General features: G+C 35.2%; 4 protein-coding genes and 1 long non-coding RNA gene across 5 annotated transcripts; 4 read left to right on the forward strand and 1 right to left on the reverse strand.

The window, feature by feature from the left end:
- Positions 1 to 383: 383 nt before the first annotated feature.
- On the forward strand, positions 384 to 1,860 carry LOC149726062 (DNA-directed RNA polymerases I and III subunit RPAC1-like). The gene has a single exon (XM_089890289.1). It carries the CDS (start codon positions 500 to 502, stop codon positions 1,535 to 1,537), a length of 1,038 nt encoding a protein of 345 aa, XP_089746415.1. The 5' UTR covers positions 384 to 499; the 3' UTR covers positions 1,538 to 1,860.
- LOC149726063 (E3 UFM1-protein ligase 1-like) lies at positions 1,850 to 10,437 on the forward strand. Its single transcript, XM_089890283.1, has 18 exons — positions 1,850 to 1,982; positions 2,267 to 2,412; positions 2,898 to 3,024; positions 3,311 to 3,425; positions 3,794 to 3,889; positions 4,397 to 4,490; positions 4,787 to 4,933; positions 5,206 to 5,381; positions 5,689 to 5,877; positions 6,187 to 6,286; positions 6,672 to 6,800; positions 7,228 to 7,390; positions 7,652 to 7,866; positions 8,188 to 8,318; positions 8,831 to 9,003; positions 9,270 to 9,369; positions 9,573 to 9,653; positions 10,003 to 10,437. The coding sequence occupies exons 1-18, from the start codon at positions 1,909 to 1,911 to the stop codon at positions 10,171 to 10,173; spliced, it is 2,427 nt and encodes an 808-aa protein (XP_089746409.1). The 5' UTR covers positions 1,850 to 1,908; the 3' UTR covers positions 10,174 to 10,437.
- A 2,210-nt stretch (positions 10,438 to 12,647) lies between these two features.
- Positions 12,648 to 14,954, forward strand: LOC149726064 (uncharacterized). The gene is made up of 3 exons (XM_089890290.1): positions 12,648 to 13,162; positions 13,378 to 13,568; positions 14,475 to 14,954. Exons 1-3 carry the CDS (start codon positions 12,736 to 12,738, stop codon positions 14,730 to 14,732), a joined length of 876 nt encoding a protein of 291 aa, XP_089746416.1. The 5' UTR covers positions 12,648 to 12,735; the 3' UTR covers positions 14,733 to 14,954.
- Positions 14,955 to 15,095: 141 nt separating this feature from the next.
- Positions 15,096 to 25,096, forward strand: LOC149726065 (zinc metalloproteinase-disintegrin-like MTP8). The gene is made up of 19 exons (XM_089890284.1): positions 15,096 to 15,647; positions 15,737 to 15,804; positions 16,251 to 16,382; positions 16,549 to 16,634; positions 17,178 to 17,344; positions 17,655 to 17,728; positions 17,942 to 18,100; positions 18,435 to 18,611; positions 19,043 to 19,176; positions 19,668 to 19,847; positions 20,517 to 20,682; positions 21,205 to 21,319; positions 21,585 to 21,690; positions 22,032 to 22,215; positions 22,769 to 22,837; positions 23,081 to 23,207; positions 23,546 to 23,715; positions 24,100 to 24,164; positions 24,532 to 25,096. Exons 1-19 carry the CDS (start codon positions 15,578 to 15,580, stop codon positions 24,680 to 24,682), a joined length of 2,400 nt encoding a protein of 799 aa, XP_089746410.1. The 5' UTR covers positions 15,096 to 15,577; the 3' UTR covers positions 24,683 to 25,096.
- On the reverse strand, positions 20,122 to 23,680 carry LOC149726066 (uncharacterized). Its single transcript, XR_016386234.1, has 3 exons — positions 23,544 to 23,680; positions 22,675 to 23,240; positions 20,122 to 22,198 (listed from the first exon to the last, which is right to left on the reverse strand). It is a non-coding gene; the product is annotated as an uncharacterized LOC149726066 (long non-coding RNA).
- Positions 25,097 to 25,318: the final 222 nt, after the last annotated feature.

Below are 25,318 nucleotides of genomic sequence, written 5' to 3' on the forward strand. Positions count from 1 at the left end.
AAAACATACAACAATTTTCGTTTTTTTGCTGCGAATGCGATAACAAAGAACGTGGCAAGATGGGGTAAAATGGAACATGTTTTTATTCTCTTTTCTCCAGCATTTGGTAGTAAACAGAGATTATTTACAGAATTAAGTAACTGCGGTCCCGAGAATCTAAAAAAATATATCGCAAATAAATATGTGCCAACAAAAATTAACAAAAAATACATACTGCGACTGCTGTCATACACTTTTTTACTTTCGCTGTGTTGTTTGTTTTACAACCTCGCTCTCTTGTTGCGTAATCATGCGTGTCTTTCCGTAAATAAATTCCATTCCGTATTTACGGATTATGATTCATCTTTAATTATTTATGGTTTACTAAAAGAAAGCATGATGTTGATTAATTAGTTAAACTTTAATTTTTATACTTTTTATTCCGCATACTTATGATTAGTTGTGAATAAAATATAAACTGAATACAAATTGTACAGGTTAACTAGACTCAGATATAGCTATGGATATTATAAAAGACATAAGGTCGAATATTCGTCTAAACGAACATGGCATTGCAAACACACACACGACAACTTATCCACGATCTTACGCTGGTTTCAACGATGCATGGGATTTTCAAAAATTCGCCGACAATTTTTGCATCAATGTAATCGAACTCGGTCCAGATTCCATGCAGTTTGACATGCTTGGTGTTGATGCGGCAATCGCCAATGCGTTCCGTCGAATACTGATTGCCGAAGTCCCAACAATGGCTATTGAGAAAGTATATATTTACAACAATACAACGGTGATACAAGATGAAGTGCTCGCCCATAGGTTAGGTCTTATACCACTGACTGCAGACGCAAAACTATTTGAATATCGGCAAGGTGATGACGCTGATGGGACACCTGAAGACACTCTGGAATTTGAATTGAATATAAAATGCACGAAAAACTTGTCAGCGTCCAAAGATACAACAGATTTAGATGTATTGTATAAACACCATAAGGTTTATTCTAAAGATATTAAATGGATTCCACTGGGCAATCAGAAGGACTTGCTTACAGTAAAGCCAGTTTACGATGATATTCTTGTTGCTAAGTTAAGGCCAGGTCACATTCTTGATGTAAAACTACACGCAGTAAAAGGTGTCGGCCAAGATCACGCCAAGTTTTCACCGGTTGCGACCGCTTCATATCGCCTGCTCCCACAAATCAGACTTCTTGATCAAATCCTTAACTCAGATGCGGAAGATCTCCAAAGATGTTTTGCTCCCGGAGTGATTGAGGTTTATCGGAATAAAAATGGTGATCAAGAAGCTAGAGTAGTTGATGCTAGAAAAGATACTTGCAGTCGGGAAGTGTTGAGACATCCTCACTTAAAAGATAGAGTAGAACTGAGCAAAGTACGCGATCATTTCATTTATTCAATTGAATCATCTGTCGCTATTACTCCAAATGAACTGATGTGCCGAGCCATTAAAATCATGATGGGAAAATGTAGAACTCTGCTGCAAGAACTTGAAAAGAGTGAACAGGACTTGGATAATGCATAACTTTTTATGAAGCTGCATAACACTTTTAGAAAACAGCAATATTTAAAAGAAAATTCTGAATTTGGAGATTGAATTCAAAATTGGTATAATTTAGATAAATTGTAAAATAAATGCACAGAACAGTTATTGATAATTACTATTAACTATTACCCTAATAAGTGCTGATACATTTGCTGGAAAATTCGTGCCAAATAAGTTATGTGCAACGTGTGCTTTTTCAAATTTTGTGCTAGATGATGCACTATTAACAAAATCTGTGCTCAATTATGTTCTGTTCATCACGATGATGTTTCACCAACAATCATAAACAACTTTCCTTCTAGGTGTTTCTTGGCATAACTTGTTAGGGGTTATACAACATTACAGGCAGTATGGCTGATTGGAAAGACATTGAACAGTTGCAAGCTGAGTTCAAGACGGCACAACTTTCATCTGCTGCACAAAAGTGGGTAGTTTGTTTTTATATTAATCGTTGTGTGTGGGCGTCTTTTGTATGATATCCATGTTTAATGCGTTGAACCAAATACCTTGTTTTAATAAACTTTGTGCATGCATAATTTATTAAAAATGAAATGTCGGAGTGAAAAGAATGCTTGTATTATATCAAATATATGTATATAACTCTTAGATTCTGTTTGCATGCAATATTGTTCTTGTGAGGTATGAAATATGTTTAGGTCACACATGCTACAGAGCCGCATTTATTTTATTGTAACACTTCTTATCCAGGTTATCTGAAAGAAATTGTATTGAAATTCTTAACAAACTGCAAGAAATGAAACTTCTTGATGTTCTGCATTCAGTTGACGGCAAAGAATATTTAACGCCAACACATCTTGCTAAGGAAATACGGGATGAGCTTTACATGCAAGGAGGTTTGTGTTGTTTTGTTTTTTTTCAACGTTGGTGTTATTTCATCACTTTTTTGAACCCTGGATGGAAAAACAAAACTGTGTAGTTGATTTGTTGAGAGCGTACTACTCTGGTTTAAAGTTTTTGGGCGCTATTATTTTATTGTAATTGTATGCTAACACAAAAAGTTATGTTAAATGTTTTGGAAATTCTGAATCTGTTAGATTTGTTGCTTCCCCTATTACAATGGTTCACAAAGCTATTTGCCTGTTTTTGTATAAGTTAAATCCTGCTTACTGTAAAATGTTGAACATTATTTTCAGTGTAGGAAAATGTGTAAACTGTGAAAAACTATTGGTAAGGTACGAGTGTGCAAATATTTTGAATCAGGTTTAGTTTTTTAAAAATTGTCCCTTATTGTCCATGCAATGCATAAATTTTCATGGGGGTTGCCCACCCACCCTGCCACCCCAGGTTTGTCGCCTACTTATGTATCCTTAATCAACAGGTCGTATTAACTTGGTTGATCTGCAACAAGCTCTAAATGTGGATTTCTCTCACGTTGAAGCTAAATCAAACGAACTTGTCAAATCGGATCGTAACTTGCAGCTTATTTATGGACAGATGATTGACAGGTGAAAACTTATGTGACTTAACATTGAGTGCGCTTGAAGCTAAAGCTCGGCAAATATCCCTAAAGGAAAAGACAGCAGTTTTTTACGCTCAATATTAAGCAATGTTTTATTAAAAACCATGTGTTCTGTATTATTTTGATTAGCAGCGCTTACTGAACAGGAATGTATTCTCCAAGCCTTTCTCCTTGATGTCGCCATAAGTGCTCGGCGAGCCCAAAGTTTTATCACTTCAGCCCTAACATATGTATATATAGCCTACTAAACAAACCCCCCCTCCCTACTTCAGCACTTACTTGGATCGATTGGCTGAAGAAATAAACGAAAATCTTCAATCTACCGGTCAACTCACCATTGCTGAACTCAGTAAACAATATGACGTCCCTGGAGATTTTCTTATCCCGGTATTTCAATTATACTTGCTAACTTGTAACAATTGTGATAATGAGCCAACTCTAGGTCAATCGTAGATTTCATGGTGTGCTTCACTTTAGGACCTCACCCATATAGAATAGAATTTGCATATACAATGTTGGGGTAATGGACCAACTCTGGTCTAAATCCCAGGCCCCATGGCATGCCTCACTGTAGAACCTCACCCATATAGAATAGAATGTGCATATACAATGTTGGGGTAATGGACCAACTCTGGCCTAAATCCCAGGTTCCATGACATGCCTCACTTTAGGACCTCACCCATATAGAATAGGACAAAACTTTATACTTTTTTATTTCATATTTCGTATAAATCTGTGTTTAAATTAAAATATAGGAGTTGATTTCAAGAATTGGGAAACAAATTGATGGAAAATTGGACGAAATCAACAGAAATGCTATTTTTACCGAAGCATATATTGCAAAACATAAGGTATATAAAGTGTTGTTGTCAAAATAAATCGAAAACAGCTGTTTTGGAAAGTTTGTTCTTGAAACAACAAATTAAAATCCTGGATTTCAAGTTAAGTTTTGATCCCTTGATAAAGTAAACTTAATACGACATTAAAAAAATGTTGGTACAAAATAAATTTACTGAAAGAGCTGTATTAGGTTAACATGCGTTATTTGAATGAAATTCAACCATATGTATCTGGTCTGGTTGTATTTTGGCATTTTACTTCTATGCACTTAATCTTAAAATAACCAGTAACTTGCTTGTATTATAGTGACGTCCCATAGGTTTGTAACATTGTGAACTAAACACGTTTTTACTGCCGCGCATACTATAAGTTTGATAAACCTCCCAATTTAAAAGATTTTAAGTTTGAATTAAGATTACAAACAAATAAACTGCCTCCAAGTGTTTAATGTTAATAATATTCTGTTTATCTTCATAATAATTAGTTCCTGTTCATCAATAACAGATCTGTTCCAACAGGCTCGCATACGTGGTGTATTGAGCGCCGTTACACGTCCGATACAGCTTTATCCACTCAGCCACGACCATGGATTATCTATGCAACTTTTGTTCTGTGAGTTTAAGATTAACTACTGGTTTATTGTTTATTTAGATTTTGTTTTTTTTTCATTGGATTTTTATAAAAGATTTTGGTAGTTGGGTACGAGGTGAATGAAACAAAACACCTACATTAAAGCGACTGTCGTTGCCCTGCCACAAGAAGATAAATAGGTTACATATGTGATAACTTGTAAACGGGCACAAAGTGTATAAAACAAAACACCCGCATTAAAGCAACCGTTGTTTTTGTTCCACACTGCTGTACAAAGCTGTGTTCAAATTTATTCATGAAATATGTTCCCCCAACAGCTATAGTTGAAGAATTGATCAAAGAGGGGAGGATCAAAGGACAAATCGCTGGTGGCCGTTCCGAAAAGTCAATGTTTTTGCCAGAAATTCACACTCAGACACAAAACCAGTGGATTGACAACTTCTATGCACAGAACAACTACATTGGTACGGAATCTTAAAATTTTTATTTATTAATGTGTTTATATTTATATATATACCAATACCATTATTTGATATATATATATTTAATACTTGTGTTTTCTCAGTACTTTAGGGTATTAGTTATCCCATATTGTTGGGAGTAATGCATCCGGAAAGTTTGATTGAAATGCAACACACCAACAGTATTGTGATTTCTTATTCAAGTTGTTTTTGTTGATATCTGCTGTGTTTCCATTTTCCGAATGTTATTTTTAAATTTCCCAATTTTTCTTCAGAATTCGATGCCGTCTCGAGACTTGGTATTTCTGACCCCAAGTCTTATGTGCGTCGTCGACTCACAACAAACCCCCCGTTGTTCCTCAAGTCCGTGTGTGTCGGCCAATCTATTGTTGACCAAATAATGGCAACTGTTGATGAAACAATCGCTAATGGAGACTGGGTTGATATGATGGTAAAATGTTTAGATGTTTAATGAACCAATGTGTTTTACTGTATTGCTGTCTCATTTTAAAACACTCAGAATTTATTTAAATCAGATAAAAAAGATTAAAAAAATATAAATTAATAAAAAATAGGACTCAGATTTTCATTTTAACTTCATTCATTATTTTTTTGTTTTCTTGTAGCTTGGCAAAATTGTCTTAAAAATATAATAACTGAAATTTAAAAAAGGCAAAATTTATAAGAAGAAAATTTTTATAAGAGTTAAAAAAGAATGTATATAAATATAAATATATTAAACTTTTTTTAAAACTTAGAATTTTCTTCCGACATCGTTCCTCGATGAGGATTGCAATCAACTTCTCCACCACGTGATGCGGGAGAGGAAGAAGATCAAATCCTCCGTGCCCGGGATCATATTTGCCAACAGTATCGTCGCAAACGAAGCTTTTGTGAATTCATGTCTCAAATATTTCGACGGTATGATGAGAGAAAAAGCGGAAAAGGTAAAAAAAGATATTTCACCGTTCCAGGACCAGCATTTTGTCTTGCTATGTGACGAGACACTTAATGGCAAAACCCTGATGATGTTAAATAATCACAAAACAAAAATGCTGCAGATTTCTTTTAAACATACAACACCTATGATGACAACAACTGAACAACATACCATATTCGTATATTTAAATTTTATGTTTTAGAAATTTTGTTTAGGTTTTAGAAAGTTTAATAAAATAGTTGTATTTATGAGACTAGAATATCTTATGTTAAAATATATTCTTATTATTCTTGCATAAAATATAATGTTTTCTCAGGATGTGAAAAAATCTTCAGCATTTGCTCTTACTGAAGAAGAAAGGAAAGAATATTTACATCAGACCACGGGAGATCCGAAAAAGAAAAGCGAAAAAAAAGGTTTGTTTTTAACTAGAATAGTTCCATTTCCTTAGTGGTTACAGTCGTGAAATTGGAGGATACCAGGTTCACAGCTGGTTGCTCCCACCATTGTGGCACTCTCTTCTTTGGCAATTTAATTTATTTGATTTGCAAATCTCTCTTGTGGTAACTCGCAAATGGGCACGAAATTAATGAAACCGAACACCTGTGTTATAACGACTGTCTTTGCCCCGTCATGCGAGGATAAATAAGTTACATACGTACGTGGTAACCTACGAATGGGCACGAGGTGTATGAAACCAAACACCCATGTTATAACGACTGTCATTGCCCTGCCACGCAAAGATAAACAAATTAGATTCTTTCATCTGTCACATCAGATATTAATCTCTTAGTTTTTCAGACGATCGAAGAAAAAAGGCCACAGAAGGTTCTGGTTGCGTAAAACAAGGGTTTGAGGGAGCTAGTGGATCGGGGAAAGGAGCTCGGGAGGTGAAAACAAAAGGAAAGGACAAGAAACGTTTAAAGTGGAGTAAGTTTGATGTTAGGGTAATAAGTGGCAAACTCAAACCTAAATACCTCGAATCAATTATGATACGTTACGTGAATAATCTGGATATTCATAGAAATATAATAATTGATGATAAATCACTAATTAAGTGTAATAAACATGGGTATATGACCTAAACTACACCCTGGTTTTCCAAAAGATTGGTGCCTATGTGCATGTAACATAGTAGGGTGGGGGAAGACACACTTTTAGCAAATAATATCCAAATATTCTGATCGTGTTTTAAACAATTAACAACGGTCCATGGGAGCTGTGTAGATATGGTTTCATAATTTTTTAATGTTCTTGGTTTACTTCCTATAATAGGACAAGTAAATAGAATGAAAAGGTGTCCCATCTTCCCCCACCCTACCATACATATATAACGCTTATGTTTATGATGTCATAGAGAAAGAGCATGAGACGCAGACGGAGACGAAACCATCCAAGCCCTCGTCGTCTCAGGATGATCTTCCTTTCATGGATGTTGGAGAGATCACTGATGTCCTCCACAATCGGATCAGAGATTGTCCTCCAGATTTTTTACAGGAGCTAAGTGAGAGGATTCACAGGTGATTTCTTGTAGGATAAAAACGACAAAATTTAATTGTTCACTAATTTTTTCGTCTAAAAAATAACCAATTAAAAAAATACAAAATTTGGTTTAAAATAAAGTTTTTTTCAGCAAAAGCATATTTCTACTTCAATTTTGAATAAAAAATTGGTTGTATATGTTGCTAAAATTGTAACATGCTTGTCAAGTTTCAAGTAAGTTTTCACTCCTAATGTCGTGCTAAATTAAAGTTTTTTTTACAAACATATTTTTCCTACAGGCCATTACATACATCATATCAAGCTGTTGTGAAGTCAGTTTTCCAAATTTCTGCTCAACAATCGAAAGAAGCTGGAGAGAGTGGGCAGGACGCATCTGCAGGTGGTTGTGCGGAGAAGAAATCTCTCGCGAAATCTCGAAAGCAAAGTATTGAAGAGATCAGCACAATGTGGGCGAACACACGACTGTTCATGGAAGCTATCAAGTTGTTCGAAGGTTTGTTTGTTTGGTATTTGTGATTATTTCTCAATGCTGTGGTATTCATGTACCATGTGTGGTGGTTTATACACAATGTGACTGCTTACCAGTTACCATGTATGTAGCTTTGTGGGTGATTGTTGGTTACCACTGGGTTGGAGCAATTGCCGTTAAGTATCTTGCCCAAGGACACATACGCCTACAATGATGGCAACTTCAATAGTAGCGTTAGATTACAACAAAACTAAACAAATTCATCTGATACAATATAATTTAAAATTTTACCAACAATATTTTCACCAAGTTTACCCATCATCTTATTCAAATGAAACATTACAGGTGATACAGCGGTACAACTTGAGAAACATTTGTTGAAAACGATTTGTCTTGAGATCACCAACTCCATTTTTACTTTGGTGGCGATTGAGTCGGTGTCGGGCGCAGATGCTAACACTGAGATGACAGCAAACGTGAGAATTAATTCTCTATATGGTGTTGGGGGTTGTATAGTAGTTGTTAATGTTTTATTGGAGCAAGAGGTCTTGTTATTTGGTGTGACCTTGGATAACCTTTAGTCAGTTTTCAATAGTGACGATAAGGTCTTGCTGCTCCTGGTTCAGTTTACAAATTGCTGGCTTAAATTTGTGGCTTTAAGTTTTTGGCTTTGAAATTGTTGGCTTTATAATTGCAACTTTAGATTGTCAGATTATATTTGCAGCATATACGTGGCTTTGAAACGGTTCCTTTGATTGCTAACCTTGAATTTGTAACTTAGATGTTGCATTTTAATTCACAGCATAATGTTTTTCATAGTTGTCAACACAGGGAATCTCATTGATTAATGTTGTGGTTGACTGATTGGTTCTATTCTGTAATATAAACAAACCAGCAGGGTAAAAGACATTAAAAACTGGACTAAAGCATAATTGTTACCGACACCTGTAGAAGCAATTTTACCACAAAACATCTCAACCCATGACAGGTTCGTATAAAAATGCTCTCGTTGTTCCCGGACGAGCTTAAACCTTCGCTCACCCGTCTTAATTCAAGCGTGACGGGTAAGGATCTCCATGAATTCACTGAAGCGTTACAAGAAGCCACCAGTCCGAAAACTTGCGACATTTTTCTGCGATCAGCTGATAAAAAAAAAGATCGGTAAGATGGAATCTTTTTACGAGTCTTAAACTTTGACAAACAGAAGATCCTCCGGATCTGCCTGCAGCATGTCACTACAATGTACAAAGATTATTGAAGTAACTGTATTTGTTTTATTTTATATGAACCCCCATGCCCACGTTAAGAAACAAAAGGTTTTTTAAAGTTTAGGAATCTATTTTTTTTATTAGAACAAACCCTAACATTTTTTTTTTTTAAGAAAAAGGTGTAAGAAAGTTTAATCTCAAATATTCAATTGACCACAGGCAAGTAATGCATGGCCACAAGATGTCTCTGTTAAAACAGTTGGAAAATGAAAGTAATGGAGCAATGGCGCTTCACTTGGCTGTCACTATTGTGTTCCAGGTATTTAGTGTAGTTGGGTTTACATGAAACTTATTTTGTCTCTTTGATTTTGTTATACGGTAACAAAAATATTTCTTCTTAAAATGAATGTAACATATTGATTGTATCTTGAAAGTCATTATAACGAACGATAAGTCTCCACACACCGGGTCAAGTGCACAGTTTCCCACATTTTATAATAAACTTTATTCTTTATACCACAGTCAGTCACAGGTTGCATGATCCACACTCCAGGAAAATGCGTTCCAGAAGTTCTTGGCAAGATTCAACCATTGGTTGATAAGGTAAAAAGTGATAACCCTCTTTTGTTGTTTGCCATTTTATGATCATAGGTGCCAAACTTGGGGTGGCAGGGTGGGCAGGCCAACCCTGAAAGCCCACATTAATCAGTATTTCACAAAAAAAACATATATATAAATATGGAAGTTATATCGATTTCAATTCATAACCAATTGCCTATAATGTTTATTTTACTAGCATTGAATTGTCACTATAATGTATTGAAATCTGGTTTAAAATGTTTAACAACTACCAGAAAGTTTCAGTATGAAAAATATAAAAAAATAATTAAATAAAAATGTTTTCAAAATGAAATTTCAGGTAGGAGTTAATTAATATTATTAATATTTTCAGGATGTGCATCGAACACTAAACCGCTACCAAGACCTCGTCATGAAAGAAATGATAACTCGAAAATCTTCTACACCGGATAATGACCACTTGGCTGAGCTACAGAGTGATTTAATCAACGACTTACCTGTTATTCAAACAATCGCTGCAACTACAAAGAAACAAACCACCTAATGTGTTTAATCATTTGTGAATGGCAAAGGGACAAGTTTTAATGTCGTTTTATTAAAGTTTAGACCTTTATGCTTGTGGTGTTATTAGCTTAAAAAAGCGACTGAGATTTTGTATAATGATTCATATTGTATTCGAATTATATTGTTTGTACCGGATTAATGTTGGTGGGAAGATGGTGCCTTTCTGGTATAATAGGAGTTCGGTACGACTTTCGTTGTGTGCAATACATTTTGAGTGACAAGAAATATAATTAATTACAGTTGGTGTTTTCGAGTTGTTTATGCTTTGAACGGAATGACGTGTTATATAAAATTTCCGTTCCGCGAAATACAAAACATGGGTAAAAATTTGGATAAAACATCGACAAAAGATGAACAAAACATGGGCAAAAAATGGACTACTACCAAATGGGACGCGAAAAGAACATGAAAACATGTCGCATATTACCTCATCTTACCATACGTTCTTTTAATTGTTGACGCGTTCGCAGCGAAATTATTGAACAGTAGGGTGGGGGAAGATGAGACACCTTTGGCAGATGACATCTAAATATTCCAATCGTGTTTTGAACAATTACCAACGGTCTATGCCTATGGGAGTTGTGTAGATACGGGTTTATAATTCTATGAATGTTCTTTATTTACTACCAAATAGAACAAGAAAATAGAATTAAAAGGTGTTCCATTTTCCCCCACCCTACTACAGTAGAAGCTGAGATATGGAGTGGAAGACATATGTTGCAACGGGTAAAGTACCGGTAGTTCCTTCATCGTGAGATTGGTTTCGCTTTTATGTACCGATTGTTACGTCGTTAATTGGTCGTTGTTACGTCATAGTTAAACAGGAAGTACGGCGTGATTGTAAAACCTGTTGCTCTTCGAATACTAAACATAGACTACAATTAAAGTTTGCGTTATACTACTAGCATGTAAAAATTAAAATATCCGAGATTTGTACGTTCTTGTGAAAAATACACTAGTTTTGCGAGTTGCAAAATATTGCACAAAAATTAAAAGACGGGATGTAATATAAAAGAACACTCTTATTATGTTATGTCTTTTGATTATAAGCTACCGTAATCGAAAAATAAAACTTATTATATGGGTGGGGGAAGACGGAACACCTTTAGCACATAATATGAAAAATCTTGATCGTGTTTTAAACAATTAACAACGGTCTATATGAGTCGTGAGGATGCGGTTTTATAATACTTTAATTGTTCTTTTTTTTACCACCAAATAGGACAAGAAAATAGAATGAAAAGGTGTCCCATCTTTCCCCACCCTATACTAGATGTATGTTATGTCACAGCAGAATTTATAAATGTTGTATTCCTACATAACTTGCGTTCGCTTCATATAATCCTTAAAGCGAATTCTAAATATATAAAGATTTAGACACAACTTTAACCCCTATTTTATACAATGTATCAATTACGACGTGACGCCAACGTTAATCTGCAAAGCGACGAAATGTGTGGAGACTTTAGTTGCTGTTGCTGCGACAATTGTTATATCAAGTACCTGTGAGCAGCAACTGAGTCCCGAATAATATTCCCCAATTCAAACAGCGATCGACCACCAATTACCAGCGACGCGGAGGCTAGACTGTGGAGCGTGTTGCAAATCGAGTCGGTGTCTACTGCAGTAGACAAGCAATGCTTAGACGAGAAGTCCTTGGAATTATAGTGAACTTATTACTTCGTCGGGACGGATTATAATATTAAACAAAGGGCACGCGATCGTAAAATTCTGACGCTGAAGAGTTATAACGATCAAGCTGTTTATTTAATACACCAAGTCAAAATGTTAACACGCGTTGTATAACAATAAACCTAATATTAAAAGCAAGTAGATCGTATAGCTAAAAAATGTTTTACTATCATTTCGTAAAATTAGTTTTTTATCTAATTTAAACGAACTTTATTTTTCCATACAAAACCTTTTTTGTGTAAAATACAAGTATAAAATAGTGGGAGAAGATGGGACACCTTTTTATTCTATTTTCTCGTTCCATTTGGTAGTACATAAAGAACATTCAAATAATTATAAAACGGTATCCTCATGACTCCCAAAGACCGTTGTTATATATAATGTTCAAAGGTGTCCCATCTTCCCCACTGTATATATTAGCTACAATGGAATTCTACTTTGCGTGGTATTTTCTTTCAAAACACATATTTATACATTCATTTTTTATATTCCTAAAAATCTTGTTAACCATTAAAGTAAAATCTTGAACGTAAGACACAAGTACAAGACAATGCGTTCGGGTTATCATTGTAGTCATGTACTTGTACAACTTTACAACACTTTTATCTTTGCCGTGCCACCCTCTCCGTCGCCGCCTAATCGCCGCCTGTAGTTTTGTCACCGAGTTGTCATTGTTTCTACTTAAAGTAGAAGGAATGGAGCACGCGCCACAGCGGCGCTCTGTCTTCCCGTCAAGAGTATTGTCATTTGCCTTTTTCTTGCGCGCTGCACCTTTATAAGTAAAACGTCAAGACTGCTACAGGTATTCAAATCAATCGTTACAGCTTGCAGGTAACAAAACAACAGAAAAATGACGTTAAACTTTTCTATCGATGTTATTCTTGGCAAGACATCTTTAGATAAAAGAAGTTCCTCCGATGCTAGAACTCAAGCAGGTCAGGTTAAAGCGACAAGGAACAATTACACAGTCCAGTGGAGAACTTGTAAGCAGGAACCAACAGAACGAAGATTTGATAAGAGTCGATCCGAACACACAGAACCGCAGTATCCATACAACCCGTTTCATTTACAACATAACCGAAGATTTGACATCTGCGCCACGAAACCGTACCAACCTATCCTACAGAACCAAGCTTACCACAACCTACAGGGACCATTACGTCTTGGTGATAATTCATCAAGCACATCTTGCGGTGCTTTCCCACTGGATGGTTCCTCATCAGATGATAGCGATACTGACGTCAGGAATCGTCTCAACGATTCTTCTGAAATATCAAGTATGTTTTAAAAATATATTTTATTAGGCTACATGTGTGGTAACTCGTAATAGGCGAGCACGAGGTGTATGAAACAAAACACCCGTGTTATTGCGACTTTCGTTGCCCCGCCATGCGAGGATAAATGAGTTACATTCATTTCTTCATTCTTTATGAAATAGAGGTATCATATTATATTATATTGTGCCGACCTTTAACCTAAACGTCCAACACAGCTGGTGAAAAGAGCGATCGTTTAAACTCCTCCCTCCCAACCTCTGACACATCTCCACAATCGTCGAAATCATCCTCCGCCCGCATTGGACGTCGTCTCTTCACAGGTTTCCAGATCCTTGAACTCGACAAAGCATTTTCCATAAAGCCGTATCTCACACGATCCGAGAGAGCACTACTCGCGCAAAAAGTGGTAAGAATTTTAAATGGGAATATTTAAGTAAGAATAAACATTATAGTAGGGTGGGAGAAGATGGGACACCTTTAGCACATAATATCTCAATATCCCGACCGTGTTTTAAACAATTAGCAACCGTCTATGGAAGACGTGAGGCTACGGTTTTGTAATTCTTTGAATGTTCTTTGTTTACTGCCAAATGGAACGAGAAAAAAAAAGGGAAATGTGTCCCATCTTCCCCCACCCTATTATATGAATTTATTTATCTCTGTCATTTATTTATTCAATCATGCATTCATATCTCCTGCTGTTGCACCGATTATTTTAAAATAACGGAGATAGAAAGCGATATCAGTGGTTACAATAAAGTTATATCGACGAAATATAAATCGGTTAAAAATCGTTGTTACGCTTTGTGTTCCTTTACAAAAATAATGATATTCCAACGTGCATGTATTAATGTTGAAAATTCGCGGGTGTAAACGCAATTACGAGCTATAAAAGGTTTCTTTATTGCGGCGGTGGGTTCATAATGTTGACTAATTAGTGTCGGTGGTCGAACTGATGTCTCTACGCGACTGCACGGTTCATTTTATTCTTTGGACGCAATTGGCGGTCGGTGCCATCAAAGCACATGCGTGTTGTAGTTACGACCGGTAAAAGCCGGGCTGTAGCAATGCAAGTGTGAAATACCTTCTATATACACAATGTATAATCTTGTAAATTTTACACAAAAGACGTTTTGAACAAATAATTAGACTATTTAAACTGTTGTGTGGTATTTTTTTACTTGCTAAACTTTTTAGATAAGTAACACACAAAAATGTATTCAAACCATTAGAATATTGACTGCGAAAACCACATTATCTACCTTTCGTTTCAACATTAAAACTAGAAATTTACAAATTATTTTCCTTTCAGAATCTTACAGAATGTCAAATCAAAACCTGGTTTCAAAACCGAAGAACGAAAGAAAAACGTCGCGGTCACGAGACGGACGATGATGACGTAGCGACTAGTGACGTCATCACTAGTAAACCGTACTTCCCCAAATGCACAAGAATACCTGGGCACGGCGTGCAGGTCCGACCCACGTTTGGTCCACCCGATAAGCATTTGCAGGCCGCTATTTTCGATTATTTAAGAAGAAGATCTCATGAAGAAATTTCGGTCAAATAAGTTTCTGTTGCACCGGCGATGTTTAGTGTGCTGACTAATAAAAGCCGCAAATTTAAAGCCACAAATTGAAATGCCGGAAATTCGAAACGGACAAATATTAATAGTTACGAATTTCCGGCTTTAGATTTGCAATCTTGCATCTTGTTATAAAATCGTTATTTTTCTTTTTTATTCTTTTATTAATCTTACTGTTTCTTTAAAATAAACAAACAAAAGAAGTTATATCACGTGTTTATGGAACTTCTTGAAGAATTCAGCAAATGTCATCTTTGCAACATGTATGGTGTACAACGGATTGGTTAATGCAAAATGGCGATAGCATAAAGATTATACTGATTATGACAATTAACTTATCCTCGCGTGGTGGGAACTCAAAGTTTGTAAGCAGGAATGAGGTGTATACAAACACAAGAATAACTGTGCGTTTATTCATACGAGTTGTAACACGGGTGTCAAAGTTATAATAAACACAGATGTTATATATATATGCGATACCTCATATCTTGCGAATGCTAAGAGATACACGCATTACGGCTGAGTGGCGAGTGGGGGACAATTTTGGTTTGGATTTTGACTAAAGTGCATAGTGGTGAAAGTGTCGTTAAGAGTTTTTCTAACACACCACCGTAAGGAGTAGCTTCGGCGATAATTTAAGCGAAAGATATCCTCAGCCATGTTGGTAACGTGAACTATTAAGCAGTATCGTTTAAAAAGTGCGTGTTTATGTTAAAATTGGTTAGATACGATTGAATTAATTAATCAGATCAGCTTCCCGTGGAAGTATTACTAACCATTTGTTATTATTGGCAAATACTGCCGTTTAGTCTACGGTTTATTATACCGACATGCACACAACTATTAGACATATGGGAGCGCTTGGTATTGTTTCAATATTATGTTTAATATGCTTGTTCGGTAAGTAACTTAATTTATTTATCTCCTTGAATACGATAGCGAATATTTAATTAATTAAACTAAGAAATAAACAAATTTCTATTTTAAAGAAAAGTCTGGAGCGAAAAATTTCCACAACTGGGAGTTTCCCGATAGGGAAGTTATCGAACTACCAGCGGTAACATTACAGTTTCTGTTATCTATTTTTACTTGTTATTATTCTTACATATTAAACACTTTCGTTGCGCAATATTGGCTTTTACTCGCTTACTAGTAACTACAAGTTTTTTGAAATCAGTGTTAAGAATTTAAGATTGTGACATAATAATTCCTAGTTAGAGGCATTATAGTTAAAATGGCTCTCATCTTGAGTCATTTCAGACCTGCTTAATAAAGTACTGGTTAAAACGATACTGGTTTGAAGCTCGACACTGTTACCAATCTACCATTTTGTAGTCGTTTTTTGGACAAGAAAGTATAACAGTGATGGCTTCAACACACTGGTCCCTGTTGTATAGGCTATACATTTTGCAGCACAGATGTACTACCACATAAATAAATAAATGTCTATAATAAATTGTTCATTACAAACACCCAATAAATAACATGAACGATATTATGCAGTTGAATAAACAAAGAAAGTTGGAAGAAAAGATTTCGTTTAATTTGAACGATAAAACTTTCTGGTTGATTTTAAAGAGAAATTCTGGTGTTGTTTCACACGATGTTATATCTGCAATATCTTATGATAATAAGGTTGGCTAGATCTTTAATTTGATCAACAAAAATAAATGCTTGGTTTATAAATTTAAGGTTTCCAAACCAAAAATTGTTAAGCCTCAAAAACGTTTTGGTCACAAATAAAAATTTTGGTTTAAAAATAAAAACTAACATTGTTGACTTTTATTTATTTTACATCAAGGGGAACTTGTCCCACTGCTTGTACCACGGGTATGTGGAAGGTTATAAGAAGAGTTTGGTTGCTTTGAACTTGTGTGGTGGATACAGGTATGTAAAGTGGTGAATATTTTGGTGTGGTGAATGAATAAAACGACGAATAAAACAATTTATTTATCTTGTGCGACGGGACAACGACAGTCAATATAACAAAGGTGTTGTGTTTCATACACCTCGTGCCAGCTTTAAGAGGGAAAAATATGATATGGTATAACTAAAGAGAATCAGTTGTTTCATTAGATTTGCAGCTTTTTTTGAATTTTTTAGATATCTAACAAATTAAAATTTATGCAAATAAATGAATAAGACAAAAAAGCAATTAATGTAACCGTGTAGTTCTTAAGTACAGATAAAAACATTTGATTTCAGTAGCTTTGCCATACTTGTGCATGTTGCAAATTACATAAAATTAAAGAAGTAGGACTTAAGTTTCAGCAGTGAAATCTACATTTCATGTTTTTAGAATATTCATGATTTACTTTTTATGAAATTTATTCATTATATGGAAAATTTATAGTAAATACAAGATGATTTTTTTTGTTAAATGTTCTGAATTTTTTGCACTGATTTTCAAAGCTTCATTTTCTCTAAAAGCGGACTCATCCACTTTAACAACATCTCCTTGAGCATCGAACCCCTTAACCACACACCCTCCAGCGGTCAACACATTATTGAGAGATTGGACAAACTAGAACCTTTGGTGGAAATGTGCTCAGCAATTAAAATAGATGAAATAATTCAAAAGACTAAAACTGTAAAAGGTAAAAACACGTGACTGTTTGCGAGAGTGCGCCCCTTAAGTAAAAAACAATTAAAGTTTATAAGAGCGATGCATGAAAAGTATCTTCATGAGATTTGACATATTTTGATAAGCAAAAATAAGATGTGCAGGTTGTGTATGTTTTTGCAAATGAGGTTAAACCATTAAAAAAATTTAGAAAATAGTTTACTATATAATTTTATGCTTGCAAAACTTATCCCTTTATGAATTCACCTTCTTAAAGTAAGTTTTCCACTGGTTTACAATTTAAGGTATAGAATTAAATAATTTCATTTTCTTGATTATTCCAGGTGGCAGAGTAAAGAGAAATGTTCTAACTGAAACAAAGTTCATTGAATTGTTGCTCATTGCTGATAATAGTGAAGTAAGTTGTTGTGACATAATCTACAAGTCGGTATAATTTTAATTTTTGTTCGGTATTTATTATAGTTTCCAAAGTTGTAAAAATGAGTATTACCCAGGGTTTTACTTATTTACCCTCGTGTGGTGGGGCAAGGACGGCTTTTTTTTATATACCGCTTATTAGTTATTCTATTTGTGAGTTTGTTGATCTCATTTATATTTTCTATTTATTAAGTTTCAAAGCATCGGGTCAATCGCTGCAATCCATTCTCGCTTTTCAACTTTCACCAACATCGTTGATTTGTTGTTTCGACCTTTGAACTTCCGAGTCGTGCTGAGTCATGTGGAAATTTGGAATCAACAGAACTTGATAAATGTTGTGGCTAGCAACGAGGTAGAATCACCTAATAATCTCGAATGGCAGAAAAAAACTCAGTAATAACCAAAGTATCCATTGTGTCCATTGTCCTGCTTACGTGCATCCAAGTAACAACTTCATGAAGCACGGCTAAATTTTCCCACAAAGTTGCAAAATTGAACTCAATAGTAAGCATGAGGTTTATGAAGCAGCTTTGTATAATTCACAAAAGAAAGTCTGCTTTGAGTTACTCTGATATAAACGAACGAATACGTGATTATTTACTACTATTATTAGAAATTTATTAAAAAGGTATTTAGTTTTTTTAAAGTGTTTTAAAGGGAATATTACAAGTAATTTTCTGCCCTAGATGACATTGAATTCATTACGTACATACCGTGATACACAACTTGCTGTAGGACTCGCAAACAATGTTTGGAAACTGACCGATACCGCCATGCTTATCACACATAGCAGGGGCTTAACTGGTATTGGGATTGCTTTTGTATCTGGAATGTGTAGAAGTACTTCTGTAACACTAACTCATGTAAGTTGTGTAGTACATGCTGCTTGTGCATTTAATTAAATTATGTTAGTATGAGTAATGACCCGCCGTTGACCTGCACGATAACACAGTGTGCAATGGATTCGAAGCTCGATGCTGCCACCAAGGCAGAAGTACAGGTCCTTGGGCAAAACACTTAACGGCATTTGCTCCAACCCAGTGGTCACTAATGGGTTGGCCTAATTGTCAGCCATACACTATAAAATATATAAAAAATAACGTTCCTTAAAAATAACCCCACACAAAGTTACATATGTACGAACTCGTAAGCGGCACAAGGTATATAAAACAAAACATTCATGTTATAAAGACTATTGTTTCATTACAGCATAAGAATAAATAGTAACATTCTCCAATTTATTCATTCAAACAAGCTATAACAATAATGACCATTCAACCAATATTTTGTTCAGGATTTCAGAAATTCAACCGCCTTAGTAGCGATGGTGATGGCGCATGAACTTGGTCATAACCTTGGTATGGAGCATGACACAGATAGTTGTGCGTGTAGCCAACCAAGTTGCATCATGGATACTTTTGCAAACGGGTAAGGTCACTAATACAGGAGTTATCAATTGTTTATCCTTGCTTGTCCGCAACTGAGTTATAACACAAGTGTTTTATTGAGCGTCGCATGCAGTTGTATTGTAAACCTCATGTCTACTTTGAAGTAAAACTTTGTGTGTAATATTATAATACTGCCATTATTTTAATAAAGCCACTGTAACTACTAATAGTAATTAGAAAACTACACTACAAGCACAAAATATAAAAAGTAGAAAACATGCACAAAAAAACAGTAGGAAACGTTTACACGCCCATTTTGGGTTAGAAGTATAATTCTGTACCATCTAATTTTTTAATGAAGTATTAAATTAAACTAAATATTTACAGTTGAGATTGAACCAGTTGAAACTACCATTGAAACTAATAACTATTATAAAGTTATTAGTTTTCTAATAACATTCTAATAGTTATTAGAAAACTACACTACAAGCACAAAATTCTGATTAACTTTTCAATAATTTCTTTAAACAGCGGCACAGATTGGACGAATTGTAGTCGACAACAACTTGATGCTTTCCTTCAGTTCCATGATCCTGGTTGTTTGTTGAATGTTCCCAACCCATCAAATATATTCACAACCCCTGTGTGCGGGAATGGGTTGGTAGAAGCTGGGGAACAATGTGATTGTGGCTTCCCTGGGTCATGCAATACGTGAGTATTTATCACTTTAAATACGAGAACTGAATCAAGTTAATTGAAGTAAAGAAGAGAAGGCGATAAGCAATAAACATCACTAAAAATGCGATACAGTGAAACCATTAAATAAAATGTATTGAATAAAATGTTCTATTTTACATGGGGTGAGGAACTTGAAGAGTTAGCAATATGTGATCTCTTTATATTCCTTGTGTTCACTTACCGGTATGCAACATTATAGGGTATTGATTTTTGTGTATGGCTGACAATTTCAGCTACACATTAAATGAATGAATGAATGTAACTTTCTTTATCCTCGCGTGGCCGGAAAACGACAGTCGTTATAACACAGGTGTTCATACACCTTGCGCCAGCTTACGAGTTACCATGTATGTTACTTTGTGGGTGTTTGTTATTTTTTGGGGGGTATTTTTTATTTAGTTATCAATGAGTTGTAGTAAAAACCATACATTTCCGAGGAAGAGACATGCTGATTGTAGAAGTAGCATTCAGCTAAACAAACATTTTAAAAGTTTTGTTTGCTGCTCATTTAAATATACACTGCTGTTATATCCTTAAAAACTTAAATGAAAGATCTCCTAAAAAAGAAAGTTACATTTCTTCAGATTATGTTGCATCGCAGAGTAAATATATTATAAAGTTGATTGTTTTCTTTCCATGCAGATTATGTTGCAATGCAGCAACATGCATGTTGTGGCCGTCAGCTCAATGTAATAAAGGACTCTGTTGTTACAACAATTGCACCTTTATTCACAGTGGAACCATATGTCGTAACTCAAGTCATGCAGATTGTGATCTGCCAGAGTATTGTTCTGGCATATCCAATCAGGTGTGGCAGTCTTTTATAATCTGTTAATATTAATGGCACACAAATATAGGCAAAATGTAATAGTGACTAATTTCGTATGCCAGTACCTCGCAATCGGCCATGTAGTGTGTCAGACTTAATAGTAGTTCGTATCCACCGCTGAATCAATAATATTGCTGGTTGGGTTAACTGACTTTGTTTAGACCGACTTTATACTTAAGCGCTAGCGCAGGATGCTATATCCAGTATATCGGCCGTTATTCTAGAGACCAAATGGTTCGCAATATCTTGATTTATTTCGTTCCATTTATTGTTATACGAAGAGTGTTTACATTGATTAATTGGAAGTATTAAGATTGTGTAATGTCAACTTACGACAGCAGAACAATGTTGGAATATTTATTTGTTAATAATAATTGCATATTGAGAATTAGTTAAAAATATCTAGGAAAATGTGATACTGACCAATGTTACATGCCAGTTGCTCATAAACAAGCGGGTGTGTGGTGTATCAGAGTTATTCATATCTTTATACTTGCTCAGTGTCCAGGAGATTTCTTCCGAAAAGACAGTTTACCATGTAATAATGGAACAGGGGTATGCGTGTCCGGGTTGTGTCTGGATCGTTCTACACAATGCCAGGAATACTGGGGACCAAGTAAGTACTTGATTCACAAACTTATTATAAACTATTGCTGTGGCAAAGTTAGATTGCCATATTCTCACTTTAAGTTACAAGGCTTAAATATTAATTCTGCTAACATTATCCTTATTATTGGACAATACATTTTCTCCACCACAGTAGTGACTACTAGGTTGTCTCATTTCGGCAAACATACACATCAAAAAAACAAACAAAATGCTTAATGTCTAGATTTAACTTTACAATACAAGAGGCAACTTGGTCCTTTATATTATAACAGCGAGCAGAAACGGCGCAAGTATTTGTTACCTCGTCAATACTCAAGGAGAACGATACGCTCACTGTGGATACACACCACCAAGCACATATGCTCAATGCAATTTGACGTAAACACTTTACTCATATATTGCATGAAAACTTTATATTTTATATTAAACAAACTTTATGAAATGTCTTTGTTTCTGTTTGTATAGAAACATTTTTTTTAGCTTTTCTGTTTATTAAACTCATAGTATGTTCCACATTTCTCTGTTTATTTTTTATTTTAAACATTGCATTTTATGCACTCAACACGTTGTGGGTTTTATGATGGATAAGACCTGAACATAACGTCAAAATGACGTAACAGTAAAATTTAATTGCCAGAAAAGCTTTATCAGAGAAAACATCTGTGTTTGTAGTAATAGAAATTTAGTTACATTGAAACTGCTTCAAACTTGTATTTCAGGGACAGAGAATGTGGTTTGTTGCATTGTATGTCGAATGCCACAACTGCAACGCTGTCCGGCGTATCTGGACTTTCGTTTCGCTTTGTTGTGGCTGGTGAAGCCTGTCGGTCCATCACGATAACATCACCAGACACCAGCGATGTTGGTTTTGTTCGCAATGGAATGTCTTGTGGAACAAACAAGGTATTTAGATGTGAAACATTTTGGTTGCAGTTGCCCTGCTTTTTAACTGAAACTTTTCACACACCTTTTATCCATAGCAGGTTTTAACAACTTTTGTTTTGCTGTTAATTCCAACCCAGTGGTGATTAATCAGTTGTCTAAAATATTAAGATATAGAAAAAACAATCTTTTTTTAACATTATTTTTTGGCTGATTATTTGAATAACCGGTATAAGGTGCAACTACTGTTAATTGTCGTGCGATATACACGCCAGAGTGGCAGCAAAAACTTCAACAGGTTTTCTTTACACACTAATTTAAATGTGTGGTTGTATCTGTCTGGGCTGGAAAAAAGTAAAGTGTGTCTTTGTGAAGTGCCACTTCCCTAGGAGTAGCAATGTATATTAAAGTTGTTCATCAGAGGGAATTTAATTATTAATTCAAGATACAAAAAAAACAAAAAAAAGAATAAATAATCACCTACAAAGTAACATACACTGTCGTTTTCCGGCCAAGTGAGGATAAAGTAGGTTACATATAAGATAATAAAGTTGTTTTTTTTGTGTTGTTGTAGATTTGCATGGACAGAAGATGTGTGTCTGCTTCCAACCTTGGCTGTGATGCCACCTGCTCCAATAACGGGGTAATTATGTTATTTCAATATTATTTCAGAACCTCATTTATCATTTTATTATGACAAAGATAATATACATATATAAAGTTTGGCTGATATTTTGGACAACTCGTAAGTGACCACTTGGTTAGAGCAACTGCTCATAAGAGTCTTGACACTATGGTAGCAGAGATAAGTCTTAAGTTATCATTGTCATTGTACAAGATTTTTATGGTTTCAAACTACTTAACTGACTAATACAACTGGATCAAGGTATGCAACAATCTTTTGCATTGTCATTGCAACATTGGTTGGTCACCCCCATTCTGCAATATAACTGGTTTTGGTGGGAGTGTGGACAGTGGACCTGCTTCACCGATAGCAGAAACTATAATTGATAGTAAGTTGGATTTTGTGTGTATGACCTTGTTACCTACAATTAAAAGTGAAAAATTAATGCCCACAGTTAGGGTAATTGAAAACTCCTTAATGAATTCCCTTACATGCCTCAGACCGCAACCATATAGAATAGGAATTTTGAATTGCTGGCTTTCAAAGAATAGCAAATAATAACAATCGACAAAAACATAATAATTTAAAATATAAAAAGTAGAAAACATATGCACTCAAAAGCAGTATAGGGAAACGTATAGCCTACACACCTGTTGGTGGGTTAAAACTATAATCCTGTATCAATCTAATTTTTAATGAAATATAATTTAATCTAAATATTTACAGTTGAGATTGAACCAGTTGAAACCACCCTTGAACTAGATATGCTGCTTGGGGTCGATATTACCAGCTTTGCAAAGCCTGAAGATGGACCAATATTTGTGGAGAATGAATCTGCCTTCAGTGTTCAGTTGAAAACTTTGGAGCCTTGGGTTTCATCACAGAACAGACTTTTGGTTAGTTTGAATGTTCGGTATGATGTACCTACATGGGTGAGGTTCTACTGCAAGACATATCAATGGGTCCCATAAACCACAGGGTTTTATTTAACGTTTTTGTACTAAGTGGAATGCCACACTTATGAGGTGTCTTTAAGTGACATCCCTGAATGCAATCAAGGTCTTTGTATGATAAAAAACTATTCTGGATTATTTCAACAAATCTTCATCTCTGATGAAAAACTAGATTACGAAAAAAAACAAATTTCCACATATTAAAATTTATCATATAGATATTGTGCGTTTGATATTTATTTCATCTGTAACTAGTGCAGATATATGCCTGGTATCTGCCTGAAAAATATGAAGTGTTTTAAGTTTTATTGTCTTTTATGTTTCAAGGTGGAAAACTGTTGGATTTTTGACAGATCTGCTCAAACTTCACAAATGTTTGTTCTAAGAAATGGGTGAGTTAGCTGGTGTTAAAGCTGCAACCTGTTTAACTCTTTATTAAAATTCATGTTTTAATTTCTTTTTTTGCATGATAAGAAACTTGTTTATCTGCATCAACAAAAGTACAACAAGCAATAAACAATATAACATACATACTTTTGTCGTTCCACGCGACTTTGTTTTCAGTTAATAATTACAGACACCAAACTTAAAAATGCAGAAGAGGCAGGCAGTCTGGTCACTCGGTTATTTCTGCATTTCTATGAAACAGACACAACTAATAACTGTTACTGATTAGTGCAGAAAACTCATAGGCCTGCCCACCCTGTCACACTCAAAGTTTGGCGACTTTAAACACAGTCAATTATTTATTTTGTTCAGAGCCCTTGTTGGAGGGGGAGCTATTACTTCAAACAACTCCCAAGTTATGCTTACCAGTAAACCATCCATCAGTTATAATGCAAATGTACCAACTTCATTTAATGTGTATTGTGAATGTGTCTTATGCAATGATGACATAGGAAACTGTTAAGATATTTCGTGTGGTATTGTAGCAGTTGACAGTGTTTTGAGGAAGATTTATTTATATAGTTTACCCAAACATAATGCATAAAGATTGAATATTAAACAGTTGTGTTAATAGCTTTACGTAACCATGTATCCTTTGTGCATTTTCTGTGACCCATAATATAACAATGCTGGCATATCATAATGCAATATTAGGACAATTGTGAGAAACTTTGTCCTAGTATTACAATACTGAAACTCTGTCTTGGTGTAAAATATCGTCATCGTATTCGTGCACATGTTTCTCGCTATATAAGCCCTCCAAGTTGTTGTGTGAGGAGCCAAACGAGCTAATATTAATACTCAGCTGTTCTCACTGCTTTCTGTAAAGTGATGTCGTACGTCGTTGTTTGTCAAATAAACTGAATTTTCGACCAAGCCCTATGAAGTCATTACTGTTCTACAAGAGTCGGATCAGGTTACACTGAGTGCGATCTATGTAATCTGTACGCCAAGGCGAGAACGGAACGAACCGTAGCCGCATCTTTGTCTAATTTCTGCTGTTAAGATCGCTAGCCTGAGCTAATACTACACACCCAATAAACCCAGGTCCTATTGGAAAGAGTCAAATTCCCTAAGTAATCAATGTGGCCCAGGTGCG

This window comes from Ciona robusta, chromosome 12, assembly GCF_009617815.1.
Source record: "Ciona robusta chromosome 12, ASM961781v2".
NCBI lineage: Eukaryota > Metazoa > Chordata > Ascidiacea > Phlebobranchia > Cionidae > Ciona > Ciona robusta.